Source organism: Sceloporus undulatus, chromosome 4, assembly GCF_019175285.1.
Source record: "Sceloporus undulatus isolate JIND9_A2432 ecotype Alabama chromosome 4, SceUnd_v1.1, whole genome shotgun sequence".
In the NCBI taxonomy this organism is placed as follows: Eukaryota; Metazoa; Chordata; class Lepidosauria; order Squamata; family Phrynosomatidae; genus Sceloporus; species Sceloporus undulatus.
In genome coordinates, this window is record NC_056525.1 from 206,835,615 (window position 1) to 206,857,560 (window position 21,946).

Sequence of the window (21,946 nt, forward strand, 5' to 3'; positions counted from 1 at the left end):
GGTTGGCAGAAGCTGAGACTAGTGAGAGATGTCAGACTTTGAACTGCCAGCTTATTGATCTTCCAATAGTCTGAATTACCATCTTAACCACTAAGCCACCACATCTCCAGAAATAGTACTAGAGAATAAAAGGCAATCAATGTTATCACCATCATAATAGCATACCCTCCTCACCTCCCATATCCCAGTGGCAGTAGCTATCTCCACTGGACCCAAGTTACTTCCATGAACAAGAGGAACCCATCTAGAATAGCAAGTCTGGATCCATTCCATAATACATATACATATGCACTACCCATGTTTTGGCAGTGGTTATCAAGACAAGAGGCCCCACAACATACATGCTGAATCAAACAAAACTCAGACTATATATGATAATATACAAACTCTGCAACATTTTAATCAGTCCAACTGTGTTTTAATAAGGGATTTTTTTTAATCACTGTAGATACCATCTACAAAATAATGAATATTTGGTCGGTTTACAAATTCTGTTGTGAACTGTAAAATCAAAATATACACCTAAGTGTTAGAGAATATCTATATAAAAAAAGTTATGGTGTTACATGTTTAAACTTCAGCTTTGAGATCTCTTTTAAAACAAAGGAACATTGTAACACCTTTTTGGAATGAACTATATTCACCACTATATAGCTGGAAAGAATGGCAGACTGTATCACTGATTTTGGCAAGTGGAATCCAATTAATTCTCAAAACATTCTCAAAGATATTAAAAAAATAATGTGACTCTCTTTTCAGTTAAAACATTTTTAAAAGTTAAAGAAAGCGGTATGGTGGCAAAAATCAAAACAGCATTCTTTTTATTTTATTTTTTTGTTAACAATAGGAACTCTGGTGCTGAAGGACTTTCCAAAGTAAAAAGCAGTTCTCTTTGGGGATATTAGTCAATTAACTTAAGAAAATTCTGTTTTAGGAGGATTTTTCTTTTCTGTTGCGAGGTGAGTCTGCTCCATTTGAGGTTACTGTTCCATTTATTCCATTTTCTAAAAATAAGAAAAGATAGTTAATTTTTCCTTTAGGTACCAAACCTAGAACACATGAAGACTTAACAACCTTTTTGACACACATTCCTTTAGAATTAATTTAGCAGGAAGTCAAATTTAAGGATACAGCAGCATCCTTGCAAAAAATGGAGAAGATACTTTATAGACTACAATACCCAGAGGCCTCCAAGATAGTTAGGGATTCCAGGAGTTGTGGTCCAAAAAATAACTGTTCTATGCTTTGGCAATTAGTTAAAAAAAAAGAAAAAAGAAAAAAATCTGGGTTACCAAGTATGTATAAGTGTATATATATATACTTGCTACAGCCATATATTTTATTTAGGATAGAAGGTCTTCTTTATAATATAATCTAAATCCTCACCAAAAATGCACATTAATAGAATATATTCACTTTATTAATTAAACAGCAAAGTGAAAGAGCAGTGTTTAAAAGAGCTATAAATTCGTAAGAATGCCAGAGGGGAAAAATGTTTCAAGCTGGTACCAATCAACATGGTGTAGTGGTCTGAGAGTCTGACTACCAATGGGAGACCACAGTTTGAATTCCTGGTCATCCATGCATATCCCACTGGGTGATTCTGCACAAGTCATCTTCTCTCAGTCTCAGAGGAAGGCAACGGCAAACCCTTCTGAACAAACCTGGCTAAGAAAACTCCATGATAGGGTCACCATGAGTCAGAAATAAGTCTTGAAGGCATACAATAAGGCTAGGAAAGAATATGTGCATGTAAGAACATGTGTGTATGCAGCATGTATGAACAGCTGCCAGAGCAAATGAACTAATCCATCCAGATCAATAATAGCCAAGTCAGCTTGCAGTCATTTCGGTCTAAAATTGCTCAGAATTTTAAAGACCTTGCAATGCATAAGACATCAAATTTTCAAGTAACAGATTTGTACTGGGATTTTTTTTAGTACAACCAAAAAAATAAGAAGAATAAATAATGAAGAATTCAGTATTACAGAACTTGTGTCAGTTAGGGAATATCAGAAAACCTCCTGCTTTATTAGCAAAGAGTTCTGCTATCTGTACCTGCTTTGTACTGACTAAGACTCTAGATAGCTGTTTTGCCTTTGCTGTAGCACTGGCTGCTTCTTTAGTGGAAATCAACATGGTTTGCAGTCCTTCAGCAAGTAGAAAAAACACTTCTGTAACGCTCAAGGATGTCCCTTCACTTCATATGTTCTTTGTTACTGTAATAACTTTGCTCGTGTATAGCTTTCCTTCTTTTCATAGTTCCATGTTTCCAACTGCTTCCTTCTCTTTTTCCTTTTGCAATCCAAACTCTTTCCTTGTGGGTACATTTCTTTCAAGGTTTTAATTCCTGAAGTGCATGTATTTTTAATGGAGAAAATGCATTTTACCAGTGTTAGCAATAGCTTGGACAGTGTGGTTAAAATGTGAGACAGTTGTCATATAAAATACACAAACACATTCCAGACACTTCATTGTAACAAAACAGCCTGCTGTCTGTCAATTTAGATAGATCAAGAATGATATACACATACTGATGTGTGGTGAGAAACACAACCACATTTCCTTTTCCCCCTGCAAAAGGCATAGAACATTTTTTTAAAATTAAGAACAAACCTCTTTCTTTTCTGGAGGGCTTGCCTTTAGCTGTTACAAACTTCTTTTTCACTGGTTGGGGAGGTGAAGAATGTTCTCTCCACCTTCTCAGTTGGAAATTAATGAACTTCCACATCATAAAGGCTTGTGTTAAACAGATGGATGCCAAAACGCTGATTCTACAAACAGGAGACAGACTATTAGGGTTACCCAAGATTCATGCATGACAAGCTCTAGACAAAATGTTCGCATTGGGAAAATGTTTCTTGAAAATCAATTGATAAGTTTCTAACTGCTTTGTGACAGATGCATCAGAAGCCCAAAGAGATTATGTTTAATGATAGTTCAGCTAAGTTATGGGAACGTAATATATGTACTGTATCGCCCTTAACGCATCCAGTCTCATCTGATTCTGGCAGTTAAGCAAAAGCTGAGTCTGGTTGGTAGCTGGATGGGAGAGACACCAGTGTATCCAAGTAGAGCTTGGAAGAATTTCTGCTTATAATTGTAGCCACTGCAAGTCAGACTTGATACTATTGGGCTAGAATTAGATGGACTAATGGTCTGACTCAGAATAAAGCAGCTTTATTTATACATATGCAATAATACAGTAAGAACACACGAGCAGGCTTGAATATGCCACATACACATTTTCCATCTCTATGCAATAACCCATCTGTGATCTTCCAAGAGAAAAATAATCTAATCATTTAACTAGGAGAATACACTATTATCTTATATTCTGAGAGGCATTTCTCATTGTACAGTTTGCAGTCCAATATCAATAACGGCATACCACAGTGACAAACACTGTGTGTCTATATACAAAGCAATCATATAATACACATTACGTAAGTTATACTTTTTGAACTACAGCTTCCAGAATCCCCCAGCCAACATGCCCATATTCAGCTCTGCTCTGAATTTGGAGTTGCTATTTTGTTATCATGATTAATCATGTATCCTACTTGAAAGTGCATCTGTGTTATACCTGATTGGTAGCACATTGAAGTTTCCAGTACTAAAATCCAATGTTTGATTCTCTGCTCTAGCAAGGCCAAATCCAACAGTAAGTACAGAAAGAATCAAGGTCAGGAGTCTTCCCAAAACAAAAAGCACAGCCCAGACTGAAAACCTAAAAGGACAAGATGAAAGGTTAACATTTACAATCTGCTAATTTTATCATAATGCCTCCTATTAATTGTACTTCCTAGAGCTACCATTTTACACGTGAATGCGAGTAATGTTTTAGAGTTATTTCATACCAAGGTCAGTTCCCTTTGATGTGTTGCATTACAACTCTGAGACATTCCAGCCTGTACAGAGGGCTCTAGGAATACTTAGAGCTGTAGTCCAACACATCTGGAAGACAGGAGCTTGGGGAATGATGTGTTAGAAGGCATACAGCAGAAGATAGCAAGTAAAGGCCAAGCAAGTCTGGGGACCTAGGCAAGGGAGGAAGCAAATCTGGGAGAGAGTAAGGTAGGGTATAGTTAATTTACTGATCTGAAGTAACCAGATAAAATCCTATGTTTGCAAACAAATATTTATCTTATACAGAGAACCTAGAGTACTACCTACTGCTATTCCATCAAAGATGTTCTCTTAATTTATACAAAAGCAAGTAGCAATTTCTGAATGGGTCCCAACATAAACACTCTTTCTCCCCCTTTCCCCTATGTTGGCTCTGATGTTAATGACAATGCTGAATCCACTCTGGGTTTGGGTCTGAACATTTAGGAGTACTGGACCTATTCAGCACCATGTATAAGTTGTTTAATGTTTGGGCTAAGACCTGGTGTGGATTCATTCCCACACCGACACAGGAGTCAACAGCTGTTGCTGTGCTAAACTACTTACCCTTTCTGATATTTCTCATCACTGAAGTAAAAGAGTCTGGAGATGTGGAACAGAAATTCCACAAAGTAATGTAAAACCAGAAGAACAAGTCCAAGATGGGTCAAACTATAAAAACAAAGGAAACCATATTAAGTTGCTGATTAGTGGAACATTGCAAGGCCTTTAGTTAAATGTATTCATCTGGCAGTCTCTGTAAAATAAGATTGTATACATATGGTGATATTTTGAATAAAATTTGATATAGGCTGCATCCACAATGCAGAAATAATCTAGTTTGACATCACTTTAATTGCCATGGCTCAATGTTTTAAGGAATTTTAGGAACTGTAGTTTTGTGAGACATTTAGTGTTCTCTTCCAGAGAGCTCCAGTACCACAACAAACTACAATTCCCAGAATTCTACAGTACTGAGCCATGGCAGCTAAAGTGGTATCAACCTAGATTATTTCTATAGTGCGGATGCAGCCACAGTTATTGAAGAGTCAATCCTACTACTGAAATGTGAACATAGCTCACACCCATGTCTGCTTTTAAGAAGGACCAGAAAAATAAAATGTACTCAGCTCCTAGGAATTCATAGGCCCCACAGACATAATGATAACTGGATTGAATCAGGAAGTTCTTGTGGTTTCCCAGATTAATGAAGCTCACTGGCCTGCAGGACAAATGCCCTCAGCTGTGGTACCAGCGTTGTGGAACAGCTAGCTGAGAGAGGTCTTTGGCCAAATAGTGAAGGTATGGCTCATTTGTAGAGTTTGATAGTAACTTCTTGTTCTGCTTTCCTCAGCAACAGTACCGTTTGTTTACTTTTGCTTTTAATGCCCAGTTTTTCATTTTTAAACTGATTGCTAAGCATTCTGAGGCCCTGACACAAAAGATGGACAGAAATCAAAACGACGTTTGGTCTAAATCCTGTTGTAGTCCTGACTTGAGTAGATCCATTGAACTAATGGGATTTACCCAGTAGTATCATTCAGCTGGTATGCCAGAACTAGTTATTAATACTGATCAAAGCCTTTGGGGGTGGGAAGGTTAAAAGGGGTGCCAGGAGTGGCGAAGGGAAGGAGGAAGAGACCAGAACAGAGAAATAAGAAGGTCAGAGGGAGGGAAGAACTGGATACTCTGGAGCCATGGGGGAGAGCAAGGGGCAGAAAATGGTTGTTACTTTTTCAAATAACACCTATGGATTTCCATAGTTTTGAATCATCATTCAACAATTGATTGACTGGGTCTCCTCGAGTTGGGACTGACCAACAGCATGCCAGTAATTTATATGTTTGTCTTAAAAAAAGGAAAGATGATGTGAGGCATGGTGGCAATATCTTTGGGGCTGCATTCTGATCAACTATTAGCAAACTAATGTATGGACTGCAAAGTTACTTGGCTTTGAAATTCACAGTGCAATACAGTAAGACATTTAATGTCTTGTTTACATTCCAAATGCCGGTCCAAAGTTTGTCTCTAACCTTCCTCTCATTTTTTTAGCTCTTCTAGTTCTGGACAGGAAGTACAGCATGTCCAATGTGAAAATGAGTGGGCAAAAGCCTCTGGAGGGACAGGAAGTAAAGGCATGCCACCCTTCCCTTTACTTTTTATGCCACTTCACCTTTTACCTCTTCGTGAAAGAAAAGGTAGCTACCAACTAGGGCAGTAGCCCCCCCCCCCCCCTTCAAAGACCTATTCAGCAGCTGCTCCCAAGCTGTGAAAGTCTTTGTTTCAGAATGCTAGACTGAACACTTCCCTGGGGTCCTACTGTAGGTAGACAAGGTCTTTTTCTTGAGGCAGGCATTTGGCAATTTATTTATTTCAATTGTATCATGCCCTGCATTGCAACTCAAGGAGATTAGAACAGGTACAAATAACAACTGATAAAAGCCGGTTATAATGTTGAGACACGATTAAACAAATTATAGTTTTAGCACATTTTAAAAATACAAGTTAACCACTCCAATCTGTTAAGAGCTCTTCTCTCAACAGCCATGCTGTTTTCAAAAGCAGGCCTGACCACAATAGTATTTTCTAGTGGGCAAAATGTTAACAGAAGAAGGCACCTTATTTTGTCTTGGAAGAGAATTCCAGATTGGAAGCAGTCTTCTTTACAGGGATCTCTCAGGTGACCACTAAATGTGACAGTGATGGTGGTCTTTTGAGAGAAAAGTAGGTTATAACAATCTTTTGGGAATGCTATGCTGACTTTCCTTAAGTTGGCACAGAGGTAAAACTCTGAATTGATTGTATGTGACCTTTTTATTTAGCGAGGTCTTTGTATGTTAATTGGTCATGGCAGATGGGTTATTAATGAGTGTGCTGTACTTTTAGCTTTTCAGCGTGTTTTAAATCTATTTTAACCTATTCAAATTACAGCCAGCCCTCAACATTCACAGCTTTGGCACTCACAGTGTTATTTGCAAGTTCATCACTGCTGCCACTGTGCACGTGCACCTCTTCTCCTCCCTTCTGGGCTTATCCCCTTGGGGGGAAAAGCCTAGGAGGGAGTGGCCAGGAGTGCGCACAACATCGCACTTTCCCTGGTGTGATACCCAGCTCCCTACAGCCTTCTATCCCACCAGGGAAGGTGTGATCACTCCTTCTCTCCTTCCCTGATGGGATAGCCTGCTGTCCTACCTGGTAAGGCACGCATGATTGCTCCTCCTCCAGTATGATAGCCAGCTTATCATAGCCTGCTAGCCCACCGGGGAAGGCACGCGTTGGGGGGGGGGGCAACACGATCACTCCTCCTTTACTGGTGGGATAGCAGGCTCCCAACAGCCTGCTATCTCACCAGGGAATGTGTGGGGCGTACAAGATCACTCCTCTCCCTGCCCCTTAAGAAAAGCCTATTCATGTGGCAAGTTTCTTGTCAGGATTTCTACAGAGGGGAGTTTGCCATTGCCTTCACCTTAGGCTAAGAGAATGTGACTTGCCCAGTGTCACCCAGTAGGTTACCATTGGGATTCATGAAATAGGATTCAATGAAACATGAAATGAATACTTATACAGTGTGCCCGCATCATAGGTGGCTTTCAGCATACAATGAAAGCCGTGCTGGGGAAAGGGGCGGTGCACCCCATAAGGGGTAATGGTGCATCTCTGGTGTGTGCGCACTGCCATGTGCACGAGTCCATTCCACTTAAATGGGGCTCGAGAATACGTGGAATTCCCTTTACGTGGGGTGGGGTCCAGAACGGATCCCCTGCATAAAGGAAGGGCAGACTGTAGTTCATTATTTGCAGATCAAACACCCCCTTGGCCCTTGCTTGCATCTGTTTTCAAAAGTAGAGAGAAATGAGAAATATTTTGCAATGTGATTATCATCTCGGATATTAAGATGACATACATTTGAGACCAATTCTACAGGTGATGTTCAAATATGAAACTGCATTCATTTTCAAGATGCAGTGTTGTCCTTCTGAAGCCCAAGAAGCTGTCCTCTTGAAGTCCAAATACCTAGGTGGACTTCAATATCTATTTTTCAGAGGAAAATGCAACATACATTGCAATGCATTATTTGAAACACTGCATTTTACTGTTGCATTTATATTTACTTATTTATTTCTCATGAGTGAAATTAAATGAAGTTTTTCAACTTTCAACTGACAGAATGGTGTCTATAATGAGAAAATTTTCTTTCCCTCTGCATCAACTTAAAATCTGTTCAGATGTAGAGAGTCTGCAGAGAAGGAGAAATTTTCCATGTACAAGTAGACTTCTGCATGTGTAGCACTTCTACCATCTGATAGTTAGCCCTAGACCTCTATGGAAGCTTCAGGAGGGCAGGAAAATATGTGTGTCACTTACTTTAACAGATAAGCTCCAGTGATATGAAAAAGATAAAGCCCAATGTAGACAAGCTGGCGAGGAATGTCTTCCTATGGAAAAAGTTACAACACAATCAGTCAACTGTCAGGACTTGTCAAGAGTTGCTTGTCATTCCCCTATCCCTACTTACTTTGCATAATTTTAAATTTGTTAGCCCATTGTAGATTTTGTGACTGAGCAGCTGTCCTACCAACACCTCTCTATGGCTCCATCCACTCAGCAGAAATAATTTGGTTTGGCACAACTTTAACTGTCCTGGCTTAATGCTATAGAATTCTGGGAATTATAGTTGGTTGTGGCACCCAGATTATTTCTGCAGTGTGGATAAGGCATAGGACAAACAGTAGAACAGGAGATAAAGAAAATGCAGATGATGGACCATGAGACATATCACCCTGAGAAATGGTCATGTTGGCTGGAGTTGTTGGGATTTAATCTACATAGCCCTGTTTTCCTATCCCTGCCTTAAAAGATAGTGAAGACTGAAAACAATGTATGTTACTTTTATTTAATGTACACTTAAAAAGACACGTGAACAAGAAATTTAATTATTTCAAGAGAGAATTTCAAAACAGCAGGATTTCCATAATTCACTGTCCCAATTCCCTGTGCCAAGTTCCAAATTATAGCAGTCTAGAACTTTGGAATGTAATACACAATTAGGTATTACTACTGCTCAACCTCTTAACTGGATACAACACCACTCATGGTCAAATGGTGTAAAGACATAAAGATATTTGTGTCATAATACAAGAGTTTCTCTGCTGTTTGCTGACCTGTCATTTTAAAGGACATAGTGTCCAAATTACCCATGTTATAATTCAAGCCAGGCATGTTCAGTCAAGTAAAAAATTGATTTGTGTTAGTGGGTAAAGAGAAAGCTTTCGCTGCGTTTAACATAGTAAATGCTGAGCTATCCAAAAATTTCTGTGCTAATGTGGCAGATTGTAATGCAGAAATTAATCAATGTTTGCATCTCAGTTCCATTTTGTATTGACATCATCAGAAACTAGAGATGACAGATTTGCAACATCATTTCATTTAGTTTTACATTAACCTCTATATCCTCACAACCAGCTCCTCTTTCAGTACAGAAAACTGTGTCATGATATATATTTTCTTAATCAAGTTATTCTTACAGAAAGCTATTATCAGAAATGGTTTGTTGAAAACAATGCTAAATAGCAATAGCACTATGTGAAGCAATTATTATTTATTACAATATTTCTGTACCACCCTATATCATACATATGTATCCTTGAACACCAAGTAAGGACCACTAATGCCATGGTATTTAAAAGTTCTCTGTGTGGTTAGGAGAGCTGTAAGATGAAGAAAACAGACAGGAAGGAAAAAAAATCTCATTTGAAACATGGATCTGGAAGAGATTTATGTGAATTCTTTGAACCACCAAAAAGACATTTAAATGTGTCTAAAGGTAAATCAGGTTTGAACTCTTACTAGAAGCAAAAATGACTGAAGTGAGGTTATTGTGAGTACAGTACAGGACTGTAGCCTAAATAGTTGTGAACAACAGTTGATCACAACATGCACTTTCATGGAAACAAGAGGAAGATATCTCAAAGAGGTATCTCACAAAAGTCCTCCTTGATGTTCTAAAGACCATATACGAAGTGTCAGAAATCACTGATAACATTACAGGCAAGATGAAAAAATTAACATTCAACATTAATGACAGAATAAGGCAACACTTAAGGAACATGAAATAACTTTCCAATCTATGCCAATTGGGTATCCTCAAAGCACAGCCACAAACAGTTTGTTTTCTGAAGAGCTTAAATTCTGCTCCTACTTTTTGACTAATTAAATAACCCTGCTCCTCTTTTTAGTAGTCTTCTGACTACAACATTAAAGTAGCCTTACTTTTTTTGTCTTCTGGAAATAGAGTTCTGGAAAGGCATGGAACCAGTAAGCTAGCTGAGAGATGTAAAAAAACTTCATTTGAAACCTGCATAATACAGCAAGGAAAAAAAATCAAACATATTGAAATACCACTTGAAAAAACATCCTGTTCAAATTTAATGGTACATGGACTCACAATGAACATATTTTCTTGCACGACTAGCAAAAAAACTAATTTACGACTGAAGTTACCAATCACACGCTACTAACTGAAATGGCATCTCTGGAATTTGCATTAGAAGACCTGAACAGGCTTCTACAGCAGATATTTATGGGGTAATTGTAATACTTGCAGCATGTTATTAATTGATTTAACACAAAAGAAGTAATGGACACACATTCCACCTTATGAATGTAATAAACTATACTTACATCATTGCTGTATGTGGGTAGTCTCGCCAGAGTGATGTTGGATCAGATATGTAATTCTCCTGAAAATGAGGAGGGTTCAGAATTTTTAAGTAGGCACAAAAACTCAGGCCAATCAGAACTAAGTTCCTTTTTTGGGCTAGATTGCCAGAATCTCCCAGCCAGTATGGCGACTGGTGATGCTGGCTGTGGGACTCGGGTGTTGTATATTCAAAATGATTTTTTCCAAGCTCTAGCTAAGACTAACTTTGGATAAGTACGGTAGCAACCCCAACCCCTACACTTCACCTCAGAAAATGTGATACCAAATGTTTCCAGAAGGCAAGGCCAGTGAAGGGATACTTGCATTTAGTATAGCTGAATGAAGATCAGTCCAGTTCTAGACAAATCTGAAACAACTTGGGACACATGATTCCTTACAATGTCATTACTTTTGAGGTAATCATTCCAAGCTCTTCCCAACCTCAACCACACAGCCCTTGCCCTCTGATTCAATGAAGGATGTCCTCTTTCACACATAGGCTTTGCCCAGAAGGGGCTGTATAAAATTTCTCTGAGCGCACAAGAGTTTGATCTTTTTTGAATTTTCTTGGCATTTGAGGATTTTTTTTATCCTCACAGCACAGACCAACATGTGCAGTAAGCATAATTAGAATACAGAATCAGGACCAATTTACAAAGCTTGAAGTGTTAGTTTTTTTAATTATAGTGTAAGTATCCGAACATCCCGATATATCCATCAATTCAGATATGGAATATCAAATGGAGTAGCATAAGTGGATGCGGTTTGCAATGACATTCATAGTACTGGGATATGAAGCATGATGGCACATTACCATGGCTGTATGAAAAGGTGGGAGATGGAGAAGTTTACCATAGAGAAGCATCCTCATCCCCTTTCAACTCTTGTGTTTCCCTAAACACTCTCTTCCTGTCACATCTTCCTGGAGACCCTCTAGATCTTGTCTCGGTGTTGTAAAGTTCATGAAACATCATCGATAGCAATAAATCCCTCTCATCTGCTGGCTATTAAAAGAAACTTTTTACTTTGAAGAATAATCAAGCTTTTGGTTTCTTTTGGAAATTTGTAACTTGGCTTGGCTTAATGGGCATAAATATTACTCTCAAAATGAAACCTCTTTGCTGCAGTGACAGTTACAGCAGGCACCACAGCCAGATGGTGTTTGGAAGTTGGCCCTCCCTGCATGCATGGTAGCTGTTGCCCTCAGACCTCAGTGTGAGTCCTTTGATCTCTTCTTTTTCTGAAACCTGCAGTCTTCCATATTGCCCAGCTTTTTGTGACCCTTTGTCTTCAGGAACAGGTATCTACTGCTTCATTCAACCCTTGGTCTCTGCTATACCCGTTCACATTTCTGTATTTCAGTTAGTTCTACGTGATGTACATATGAATGAGTTTTATAGTTTGAATGAGTGTTACTTTCTATTTTTCTGAATAAATGGATATATAGTTCTCCTTGCCTGCATCTCCATAATGAGTACTGGTACAGTTGATGTTGGATCCTGAACACTACTGTTACCCCCTCTTGCATAGCCAAGCTGAGTATTTCCCCAAATTAATCAAATTAACTAACTGTATTAAAGATAGATTGCAACTGTTGGTGGAGGCTCTACCAGCCCTACACAAATCTTTCACTTTGGATGGCCAGTAGCCATTCTGGTTTTAGGGGATCCCAAGAATTGTAGCCCACAAAAAATAATGTTTCCATGCTCTGCCTATTAATGAAACATTGGAAGGTCAGCTACTGCTAGAACATTATTTCCCTTTCTCTCCCCAAAACAAAAGCAAATAGGTTCTGCTATTTGCTTATTCATAGTTAACATGGAAGATGCTACAGCATAACCCTGAATCTCTGATCACTCTCCTTGCTCACTCTGACACGGTGGTAAAACAGATAATTTAGAATATAATCTAGAATATTTATTAACAACTCTATATAATGAAGGTGGGTGTCCAAGTGAGTTGTTAAGAGTTGTGACCTTGCATATCCTTGCACAATTGGATGTTAACAAGAAAAGATCAGCAATGCTCTCTGATCCAGCCCACAAAAGCTCAGTCTGAATGCAATAACTATGCCATTTACTCTGTTCCTGTAGGAAGATGAAGGAAATAGAAACCACAGATTTGTCCAAAGGGCCAAGCATGCACTGGCTTCCATCTAGTTATGTCCTGAAATCTTATACAGATATTCAGTGGGACTTACTCTCAGGTAAATGTTTACATGATTGCAATCGTAGCTGTTTGCACAGGTCCCACTGAAATCAATGTGCGAAGTCACATTTCAGTGGTGTGACCTCCTTAGTTTAGATCCAAGTCAACAAGATTGCTATCCCTAAAATGCACTACTCTAGAAAACATTTGCTGTTGAAAGCAGCTTAAGAATAGTGGTTCACTGTTTTAATCCAATATAAAATTGTAGCAAAATTACTGTATATACGTGTCTCTAAGACTAAAAATGTATGCCCAAAAATTGACCCCAAAATCCCAGGTTGATTTATTTACGGGCCACTATGGAAACATGATAGTAGCTCTTTCAGATTTCCCCATACTGTTTGGAGAGGTGTTTAGCAAGAAAGAGCCAAGCAGAAAGAGTCCTGGATTGACTGATATTGCTGTTTGTCTAAGAGTCCGCCTCTGGCTGAAACAAAATGATGAAGAAAAGCTCAATGAGAGTCCCTCTTGCCATACGGACACATACACCCACTGAAGAAGCCTCCAAATTTTGTCCTCAACCTATCCATGTGTCATGGCAAAATCCTAATTTTGGCCCCAAAACCTGACTTCGACTTATACATGAGGTCGATTTATAGTTGATTATATATCGTAATCCTGATCAAACAGTTCAGCATTTGAAATCATTCTTCCTCCCCTCTGCCCCAAATACATAAAGTGAGATACTCACAGAAACAAGAATGCTTGTACCCCAAACACAGGAGAAAAGATAGAATGCACTGAGTTGTCCAGATTCATTGAACTTACTGTGCTTTGTCTTGGAAAAGTGCATTCGCCTGTTAATTTTCTAAAGGAAAAAGTAATTTGTGTTATTGATCTTCACGACAACATTGATAAGGAGTTATTTGTCATGTCAAGGTAAAATCTAAAACTCAAGTCTACAAAATGTACGCATACAATCAATTAAGTCTCCCTGCAGCAGTACTTGACATTGTCCTTGCAAACAATACTTACATCTAGCACATACTCTTGAATAATAGCATGTATGATTATTGCCACCAGCATGTAGAAGAAAACGGTAGCCAGGTCTTTGATACCATAGTGATACAATGTAATTGTTTCCATAGGAGACTGTGTTTCTGGGAAAGAAAAAAACAGGAATATTCAAAATATGGCAGTTGAAACCCGTCCCTAAATTTGAAACAGAAAAGCAAGCAATTAGTATTCTTTCTACTTTGGTGAATGTTACAAAAGCAAACTTACTGTTTACTTCTATACTGTGAGCTCAAGTGATGCTAAATATGTGGCCCTCTAGACAGTGGTACACTGTAATTTCTAGCATGTGTTACTATTGGCTTATATTGGCTAGAGATAATGGGAATTATTCAACAACACCCAGCCCCCCCCCCCCCCCCCCCAAACCTCCTTATCCCAGTCCTAGCTGGGACACAGCTAGGAATCAAAGAATCCTCGAGTTTGAATAGACCTCGAGGGCCATCCAATCCAACCTCCTGCCATGCAGGAATACACAATCAAAGCACTTCTGGCAGATCACCATCCAGCCTGTGTTTAAAAAACTCCAAAGGAAACTCCACCACACTCTGAGGCAGCATATTCCACTGTCGAACAGCTCTTACATCAGCAACTTCTCCCTAATGTTTTTAATGTTATTTTATACCCTGTCCTTCTTCCCTTAATTTGATCCAAGGCAGCTTTAGTAGAATCCCTTTTCCTGTAGTTTTAATTTATTGCACAATGTCCTGGTCTCTGGAGTAGCATAAAATTAGCTTGCCCCATCCTTAATATGACATTCCTTCAAATGTTTAAAAGTGGCTATCATGTCACTTCTTCTCCAAGATAAACATACTCAACTCCCTAAGCCGCTTCTCCTAGGCCATCTTCCAGGAAGATGAGGTCTAACTAACAATCCCTTGCAGCACCTGAATGTACCAAGAAACTTGACCTAAATCTAATTATTACTCCAAAATGAAGTATCAAAGTTTGCTTTTGTAACATTCACCAAATTAGAAAGAATACTAATTGCTTGCTTTTAGGTAAGTGCTAATTTACCAAACTAACATGACTCTCCTCTATTTGGGATTAACAATTCAGTTTAGGTTTGTATTTTCAGTATTCAGATTCAAAATCTGATTACTTTTGAGAGCACAGCAAATAATTTTCCCCTCCCAGAAGTAATTCATGTTCACTGCAGGCAGTGAACAACATGGTGCCAAGCCATGGTCTGTTAGTACATAAACAAGTTTTGTAGGATCTGGGAATTGCATACTTTCTCTCCTGCTCACAGTGCTTTCTACTCTTGTTTGTAGTAGTTGATGAGTTTCTGAATGAGCAAACAATATTTTATACCTGCTTGGCAAACCAAACTTTGCAACCAATATAAAATCATGGTTTGTAATTTTTGGCGGGGTACAGACCGCCAGAAAGAGGCAGTCATTAGCCGCCTCTTTTTTTCGCGTAGCTGTACCGCAGCAACCAAATTGCGCAGCACGGTTGAACGAAAAAAGGAGTGCTGAAAAGTGGTTCCTTTTTGTGCCGTCGTAAACAGCTGACAGTGGCATGAGTATGTCGCTGCCGCGCGGCTCCACCTAAACATCGCACAGCAGTGACGTCATAGCTGTGTGCGCCGTCTGGACAGTGCTGCACAGCTGTGGCGTCATGGCGGCATGCTAGGGTTGTGGGGTGTGTGCACGCGCCACCCTGAGGAAACCCCAGCACGTCGCCATGACGCTGCAAAGAGCCCGTCTGTACAGGGCTTTTGTTTGGCAGACAAATGCAAGCCATATGTTGCTGGATCGGAGAAAACAGCACAGTAGCTAGCTGCAAGTCAGCAAGGAAAGAATGAAATCCTGATGCATGTTGGGAACGGAGAACAAAAACAAAGTTTGTGTTTCTAAGATTTTTCTCTACCAAGAACAACCTTTCTTTTACTGAGGTGCCTAAAGAGCCGTTAAAGCTTTACCTGTGGCAGGAATGGTGACATTATACTGAAGTGTTACAAATACAACAGCTGCTTTTGCTGTAACCTGAAACAAATGAAAATCTCAATTAAATATGCTCTAGAAAGAACACACCAAGGCTGAAATCTTAGGCATGCTTAATTTTTAACAAAAGCCATTAAAATCAACAGGATTTCTGACTGAATGTACACACCAAGACTGTGCTGTAAATTACAGAAGCAAAGGAATATGGTCTTATGCTAAAATTCTGGGGTAGAGGAAATGTGGCCTCTAGTTGTTTCTGAACTGCAACTCCCATCAACCATAATCAGCATGATCAATTGTTAAGTAAGATGGGAGATCAAACCCAACAACATCTAGAAAGCTGCATGTTGCTCAGTCATGCTCTAAGCGAAAGAACAGTATTTAATAAGAATGTGAAAGATATTCAGCTGGGCTGAAGGTACAGTACAAGATCACAAAAGACAGGTTATTTCTATAATTCTTTCAAAGACATAGCCATGTTAGTCTGTATCAGTTTGCAAAGGGATCTTTGAGACTAAAGAGAGAAGTTTGAAATATAAGGGCCCACACAGACAGGCCAAAATAAAGCTGCTTCAGGTCACTTTGGAGTTATGCTGTTTAAATGACACACACATCTTAAAATGCCAGAAGCTGCACCAAAGCTACGCTCCAGTCCTCCAGTGATTTTGGTATGGCTTCCAGCCTCTTAGGACGCATACATCATTTAAACGGCATACCTCCAAACTGACCTGAAGCAGCTTTATTTTGGCCTGTCTGTTCAGGCCCATAGGTTTTCATAGCCTGGGTCTGCTTTATCAAATGCAACTATGAAACCTTATGCTACAAACTTCTTTCTCTCAGTTGATCCCAAAGGTGCAAAAAGACCCTTTTGTATCATAATTCATTATTACACCCACAATGCACAAAGTAGCGCAACGCTGCAAAAACAAACAAACAAACAAACAACAAAACAAAACAAACAAACAAAAAAAACACCCAGACATTTGATTACTATCTTCTTTATATATACCTACTGTTGATCATCTACATGCTAAAAAAACCCAACAGCACTATAACATTCTCACTTGTGGGCAGGCCCATATGGGACTTAAATCTCTACAACCTCTTGCTTTACAGAAAAATGAGGGACACAACCTAAGTCACCAACTAAATTAATAGCATGTAAATGAAATCTGCATATTGCATATGCAAATTATCAAAAAAGGAAGGTTTTTGGAAAACTTCAGATACTTTCCTAAAAATGTAACCAGAAGGGCTTGTCACTTACAGAATGAAGTTCATCTGGGTCTTAAGATAATGCTGTTCAAAGCCTTTACTGTCAAGCAGTCCATTGCAACTTGCTCTGGAGCACATGAAGGATGAAATCCTGAAGTCATCTATGTGCCTCTTTAGCCACATTGCCTCCCACTGGAAAAATGTGCAGAGGCAAAGGGGCCAGAGCGGCACAGTGATCTGAATGGACTATGGCTTTGGAGACCAGGTTCGATTTCTTGCTCGGCCATGAAACCCACTGGGAACCCTTGGGACAGTCACACACTTTTCACCATCAGAGGAAGGTAATGCTAAACCTCCTCTGAACAAAACTTGCCAAGAAAACTGCATGATAGGGGTTTTGATAGAGGAAAGGAGGAATGCTCTCTGTGTGCAGATCAAGAGATGGAAGGAAGTACGATGAAGAAGATGTGCCCCTGGATTTCTTTTGCAGCATTTCTGTTTTGCAGGGTAGTAGAGTAAAGGGGAGCTAGTGTAAGTGGTTTGAATGTTGGACTATGACTCTGGAGACCAGGGTTTGAATTGCTGCTTGGCCATGGAAGCCCACTGGGTGGCCTTGAGCAAGTCACACTCTCTCAGCCTCAGTGGATGATGATGATAATAATAATAATAATAATTTATTTATAGCCCGCCCAATCACAAGGAATCCAGGCGGGTTACAACAGTAAAAATAAAGATAATAAAATAAATAAATAAAATACAATAAAATTAAAGAGAGCGAAGTGAGAACATTCACAGTTAGGCCTGATGGAAGTTGGGCCTCTCTTTTTCATTCCCTCCCAGGTCTGATGATGATGTCATGGAGGGAGGGCTCTTCTTCTTGAGGCAAGGATTTTATTTTAATTAATTTTAATTTAATTCTTCTCATTAAATTTAAGAGAAGAATTGGTGGACAGAGTGACATAAGTCACAGTAAATGGGGAGTAGAACTAGGTAGGGAAGGCCTGCCGGAAGAGATCCGTCTTAAGAGCCTTCTTAAAGGCTGTAAGAGTAGAAATGTCACGGATTGCCTTCGGCAGGTCATACCATAGCTTCGGAGCTGCGATGGAAAAGGCCCTCTGGGTGACTGAAGTTAGCCTAGATTTTATTGGCTGACAATGAAAAACCCCCTCTGAACAAACCTTGCCAAGAAAACACCATGATAGGTTTGCCTTAGAGTCCTTTTAAGGCAGAAACGATTTGAAGGCACACAACACACACACACACAGGGACAGGGGCTCACTTGTCCTTGTATATCTGGAGTCTACTCAAACTATAGTGATCATGCCTTCTTTGGAAGATAAAGTGCCCTCAAACTGAGAGAGGCATGATAAGAAACCTGGGTATGCTGCTCCCATGGGGGGGAGGGAATTGCTGCAAGCAGCCTGACCCTAATCCCCAGGAAAAGGTGAGTAAATATCCTCACTGCAGAGGAAGGCAGGGGACTCCAAAATGTAAGACATGTGAGAAAAATGGAGGACATGTCCAACGAAAAACTACATGCATCTTAGACATGCTCAAAAGGGAAGACATTTGGAAATTCTTCTTGGACAGAAGGTTGAAATGTAGGACATGTCCTGGAAAAGAACAAGGTGACTAGGTATCATAATCACAAAGGAGGACAACCAGGTGCAGCAAAATGTAGGATATTCAAGAAACAATGGGAGGACTTGACCAAAGAAAAGCTAAAAACCACTCATATCAATGTCAATCCATGCTTTTTAGTCCTACCCAAAAGGGAGGACATTTGGGAATTCCTCCTGGACAGAAGGTTGAAATGTAGGACAAGTTCTGGAAAAGGGGTGGACATCTCCCTTGGGAGACAAGGTGCTTCCAAACTGCGAGGGGTGTGACAAGAAACCTGGGGGTGGGGTGGGGGCCATGCTCCCGTTTGCAAAACAACAAGAAGACATTGCTGCAACCTCAATCTTTGAAGGGCTCTCCTAGGTACACGTCACCGTCCACTTCACCTTCCCTGGGAAGGAGGGGCTGGCTTGCCGCAGCGCCCCATGGGGCTTGTAGTCCTGCTCCTGGCACACAAAGGACAGGGCGTCCTCTCTTCTTCCTCCTCCTCTTTCTCCTGTGCTGGCAAACCCAGAACCAGCCAGCTTCCCCCCCACCAAAAAACCTCTCCCCACCCCCTCAAAGGGGAGAGGCAGCCAAAGCTTCCCGCCTTCCCCACAATGCTCACACTCTGAGTGCCACGTAACCTTCAGCCCAGACCAGGAACTCCACACACACAACACCACCCACCACACACACATACACACTGGAGCCAGCTGGCACATTGGAGGTCCTTGGGGGAAAGGGGAGGAAGTCTTCCTCATCAAGATTGCAGTGGGCAGAGGCAGCCCTCTCCTCTCCTCTGCAATCTCATTTTTTTTATATCATTTTATCTACACCCTGCCTTTCTCCCAGTAAAGGACTCAAGGCAGTGTAGACACCTTAAACACAATGCAGTTTTTTAAAAACAAAAATTCAAATACTAAACTTAAGACACAATTAAATATGATTTTAAAACCCCAGTTCAAAACACATATTAAACAGCATTAAAAGATAAGAACAGAACAGGATCTTTATCACAATCATACGCCAGCACAACATTACAAGACAATGAAGTTGACTATTATAGAAACTCTTTACACATCAACATCCCTTCACATTGAAAAACTCTTGGAAGGGCAGCTAGGTAGGAACTAGAAAAGATCCTCAAGTGTCAAGATGTATCACAGGACTTTGGATGATCCATGCCATCATAATTCCCATTTCTATGGATGGCAGGAAATCAATCTCATGCCTGCTTCCTCTGAAGCCAGCCCTTCCCAGTGCCAGCCTTGCAAGCTAAGCCAGGACCAGGGTCTTGTGTGTATATTGTTTTGTATGCCTTGCAGTTGTTTTGGACTTACAGCAAAGGCAATCTATCCTGTTTTTTTTTCTCTTGGCAAGATTGGTTCCAAGGAGGTTTGCCCCGGCCTTCCCCTATGGCTGAGAGAGTGTGACTGGCCCAAGGTGGGTTTTTCCAGGGCTGCGCTGGGATTCGAATCCTGGTGCTCCAGAGTCAAAGTTCACCACTCAAACCAATATCCCAGGTTTCAAATCCCTGCTTTGCCACAGAAACCTACTGGTCCTGATTATAGTGTGTGTGTTGTGTGCCTTCAAGTCATTTCTGACTAATGGCTACCCCTAAGGCAAGCCTATCATGAAGTGTTCTTGGCAAATTTCTCCAGAGGGGGTTTGCCACTGCCATCCTGAGGCTGAGAGAGTGTGATTGCCATCTTACCTGGTGAGTTTAAATGGCTGACCAGGGATTTGAACCCTGCTCTCCCGAGTCTTCTTAATCCAACAACTACACCGCAAAGGAGGCCAAGGCCTTGCAAAATGTAGAGGCATTCCAGAGAAAAAGTGGAGGACGTTACCCCGAAGAAAAGCTCAAAAACACTCATCCAAATGGAAATTCATGCTTCTTTTGTTGTCGTTGTGTGCCTTCAAGTCATTTCCGAGTTATGGTGATCCTAAGGTGAACCTATCATGGGGTTTTCTTGGCCAAAGGTCTTCAGAGGCAGTTTACCATGTCCTTCCCCTGAGGCTGAGAGTGTGTGAGAAACCACTATGCCACGCTTAGTCTTCTTAGGCTCAAAAGATCCTCCATTTTGAGTTTCATGCTTCTTAGGCTCAAAACAGAGGACCTTTTGGAATGCCTCCTGGACGGATAGTTGAAATGGAGGACAAGTCCTGGAAAAGAAGAATGGTCTGGTCACCCTGGGGGCCAAGATATTGCCCTTCTTGCCCAGGGTAGCTGTGGGACTTCCTGGCATCAAGCCTCCAGGTTTGGGGAGAAGCGAGGAGGGAGCTCAGGCCAAACACACGGAGGAACATGAGAGAGAGCCAGGCAGGCAGAAAGGATGAGTGGCACCTGCCCCAGCCCTTTGGTGCCAGGTGCTCCTCAGGCAGAAGCCCCACAAGGCTGGCACCTCTCTTGGCACTGGGACTGCCTGGCTCCCTCTCCTATCCTGGCTCCTTGGAAGGGTTTTCTAATGCATCCCTACCATCTACTACAAACCCATTTGCCCCCAGGCACCTCAACCTCTCCCCCCCTCAGTGCCCTAAAATCTGCCCAGGAGTTTTGAAGGAAGGCAAAAGGATTGTGCATCTCTTCAATGTGCTCAGAGAGCCAGGCTGGATTTGCTGTCTCTCATCCTGTCTCCCTAAAACAGTGCAGATGAGGGTGAGTGGACATCCTCATCTTTCCAGGAGCTATCCTCCACTGCAGCTTTCTGTCCAGGAGGAATTTCAAAATGTCCTCCATTTTGAGCCTGACTAAGAAGCATGGATTTATATTTCCATGAGTGTTTTGAGCATTTCTCTGGTCACCTCCTCCTTTATTTCCCCCTGGAATGTCCTCCTTTTGGCGGTTAGAGGACACATCGGGTCACCCTGGGAAGAAAGGGAATGAAGCAGGCATTCCTCTCTGGGCCACTCCAGGGACTAGCAGCTTGGCTGCCACATCTGGCTTCTAGGAAATCATCTGCTCCCCATCCCTTCTTTGACTCTGGAGGCCAGGACCAAAAGCAGGGCAGACAGACCAGGCGTCCTCCTTTTCCAGGACACGTCCCCCATTTCAACCTCCTGCCCAGGAGGGATTTCAAACTGTCCTCCATTTCCTGCAGAACTAAGACTCAGGAATTTACATTTCCTGAGTGTTTTTAGCTTTTATTGGATCCTGTCCTCCATTTTTCTCCCGTCTCCCTCATTCTGTGGTGCCTTGTTCTCCTTTGCTGTTAAGACATATGGTCACCCTGAAGCAGGGCCACACATCCCTAACGAAACACACACATACACATCCCAACCACAACCATATCCCCCAACACCCATCACACCGACACACCCACACAAACACCTCAACACCCCCAATACACAGACACCTCAATGCTCTCAA

At 40.9% G+C, this 21,946-nt stretch overlaps 1 protein-coding gene across 3 annotated transcripts; it reads right to left on the reverse strand.

Annotated features, from left to right (window-relative positions):
* Positions 1 to 375: 375 nt before the first annotated feature.
* On the reverse strand, positions 376 to 15,864 carry TRAM1 (translocation associated membrane protein 1). 3 transcript variants are annotated; one of them, XM_042463485.1, is made up of 11 exons: positions 15,738 to 15,864; positions 13,772 to 13,896; positions 13,488 to 13,604; positions 10,570 to 10,628; positions 10,159 to 10,243; positions 8,254 to 8,324; positions 4,456 to 4,560; positions 3,587 to 3,730; positions 2,617 to 2,774; positions 2,269 to 2,350; positions 1,024 to 2,231 (listed from the first exon to the last, which is right to left on the reverse strand). In XM_042463485.1, exons 2-11 carry the CDS (start codon positions 13,880 to 13,882, stop codon positions 2,198 to 2,200), a joined length of 966 nt encoding a protein of 321 aa, XP_042319419.1. In that variant the 5' UTR covers positions 13,883 to 13,896; positions 15,738 to 15,864; the 3' UTR covers positions 1,024 to 2,197. The 3 variants fall into 3 exon arrangements, with proteins under 3 accessions (XP_042319420.1, XP_042319421.1, XP_042319419.1); XM_042463486.1 differs by lacking the exons at positions 1,024 to 2,231; positions 2,269 to 2,350 and adding an exon at positions 376 to 1,004 and having other exon boundaries at positions 15,738 to 15,863; XM_042463487.1 differs by having other exon boundaries at positions 1,023 to 2,350; positions 15,738 to 15,757.
* Positions 15,865 to 21,946: the final 6,082 nt, after the last annotated feature.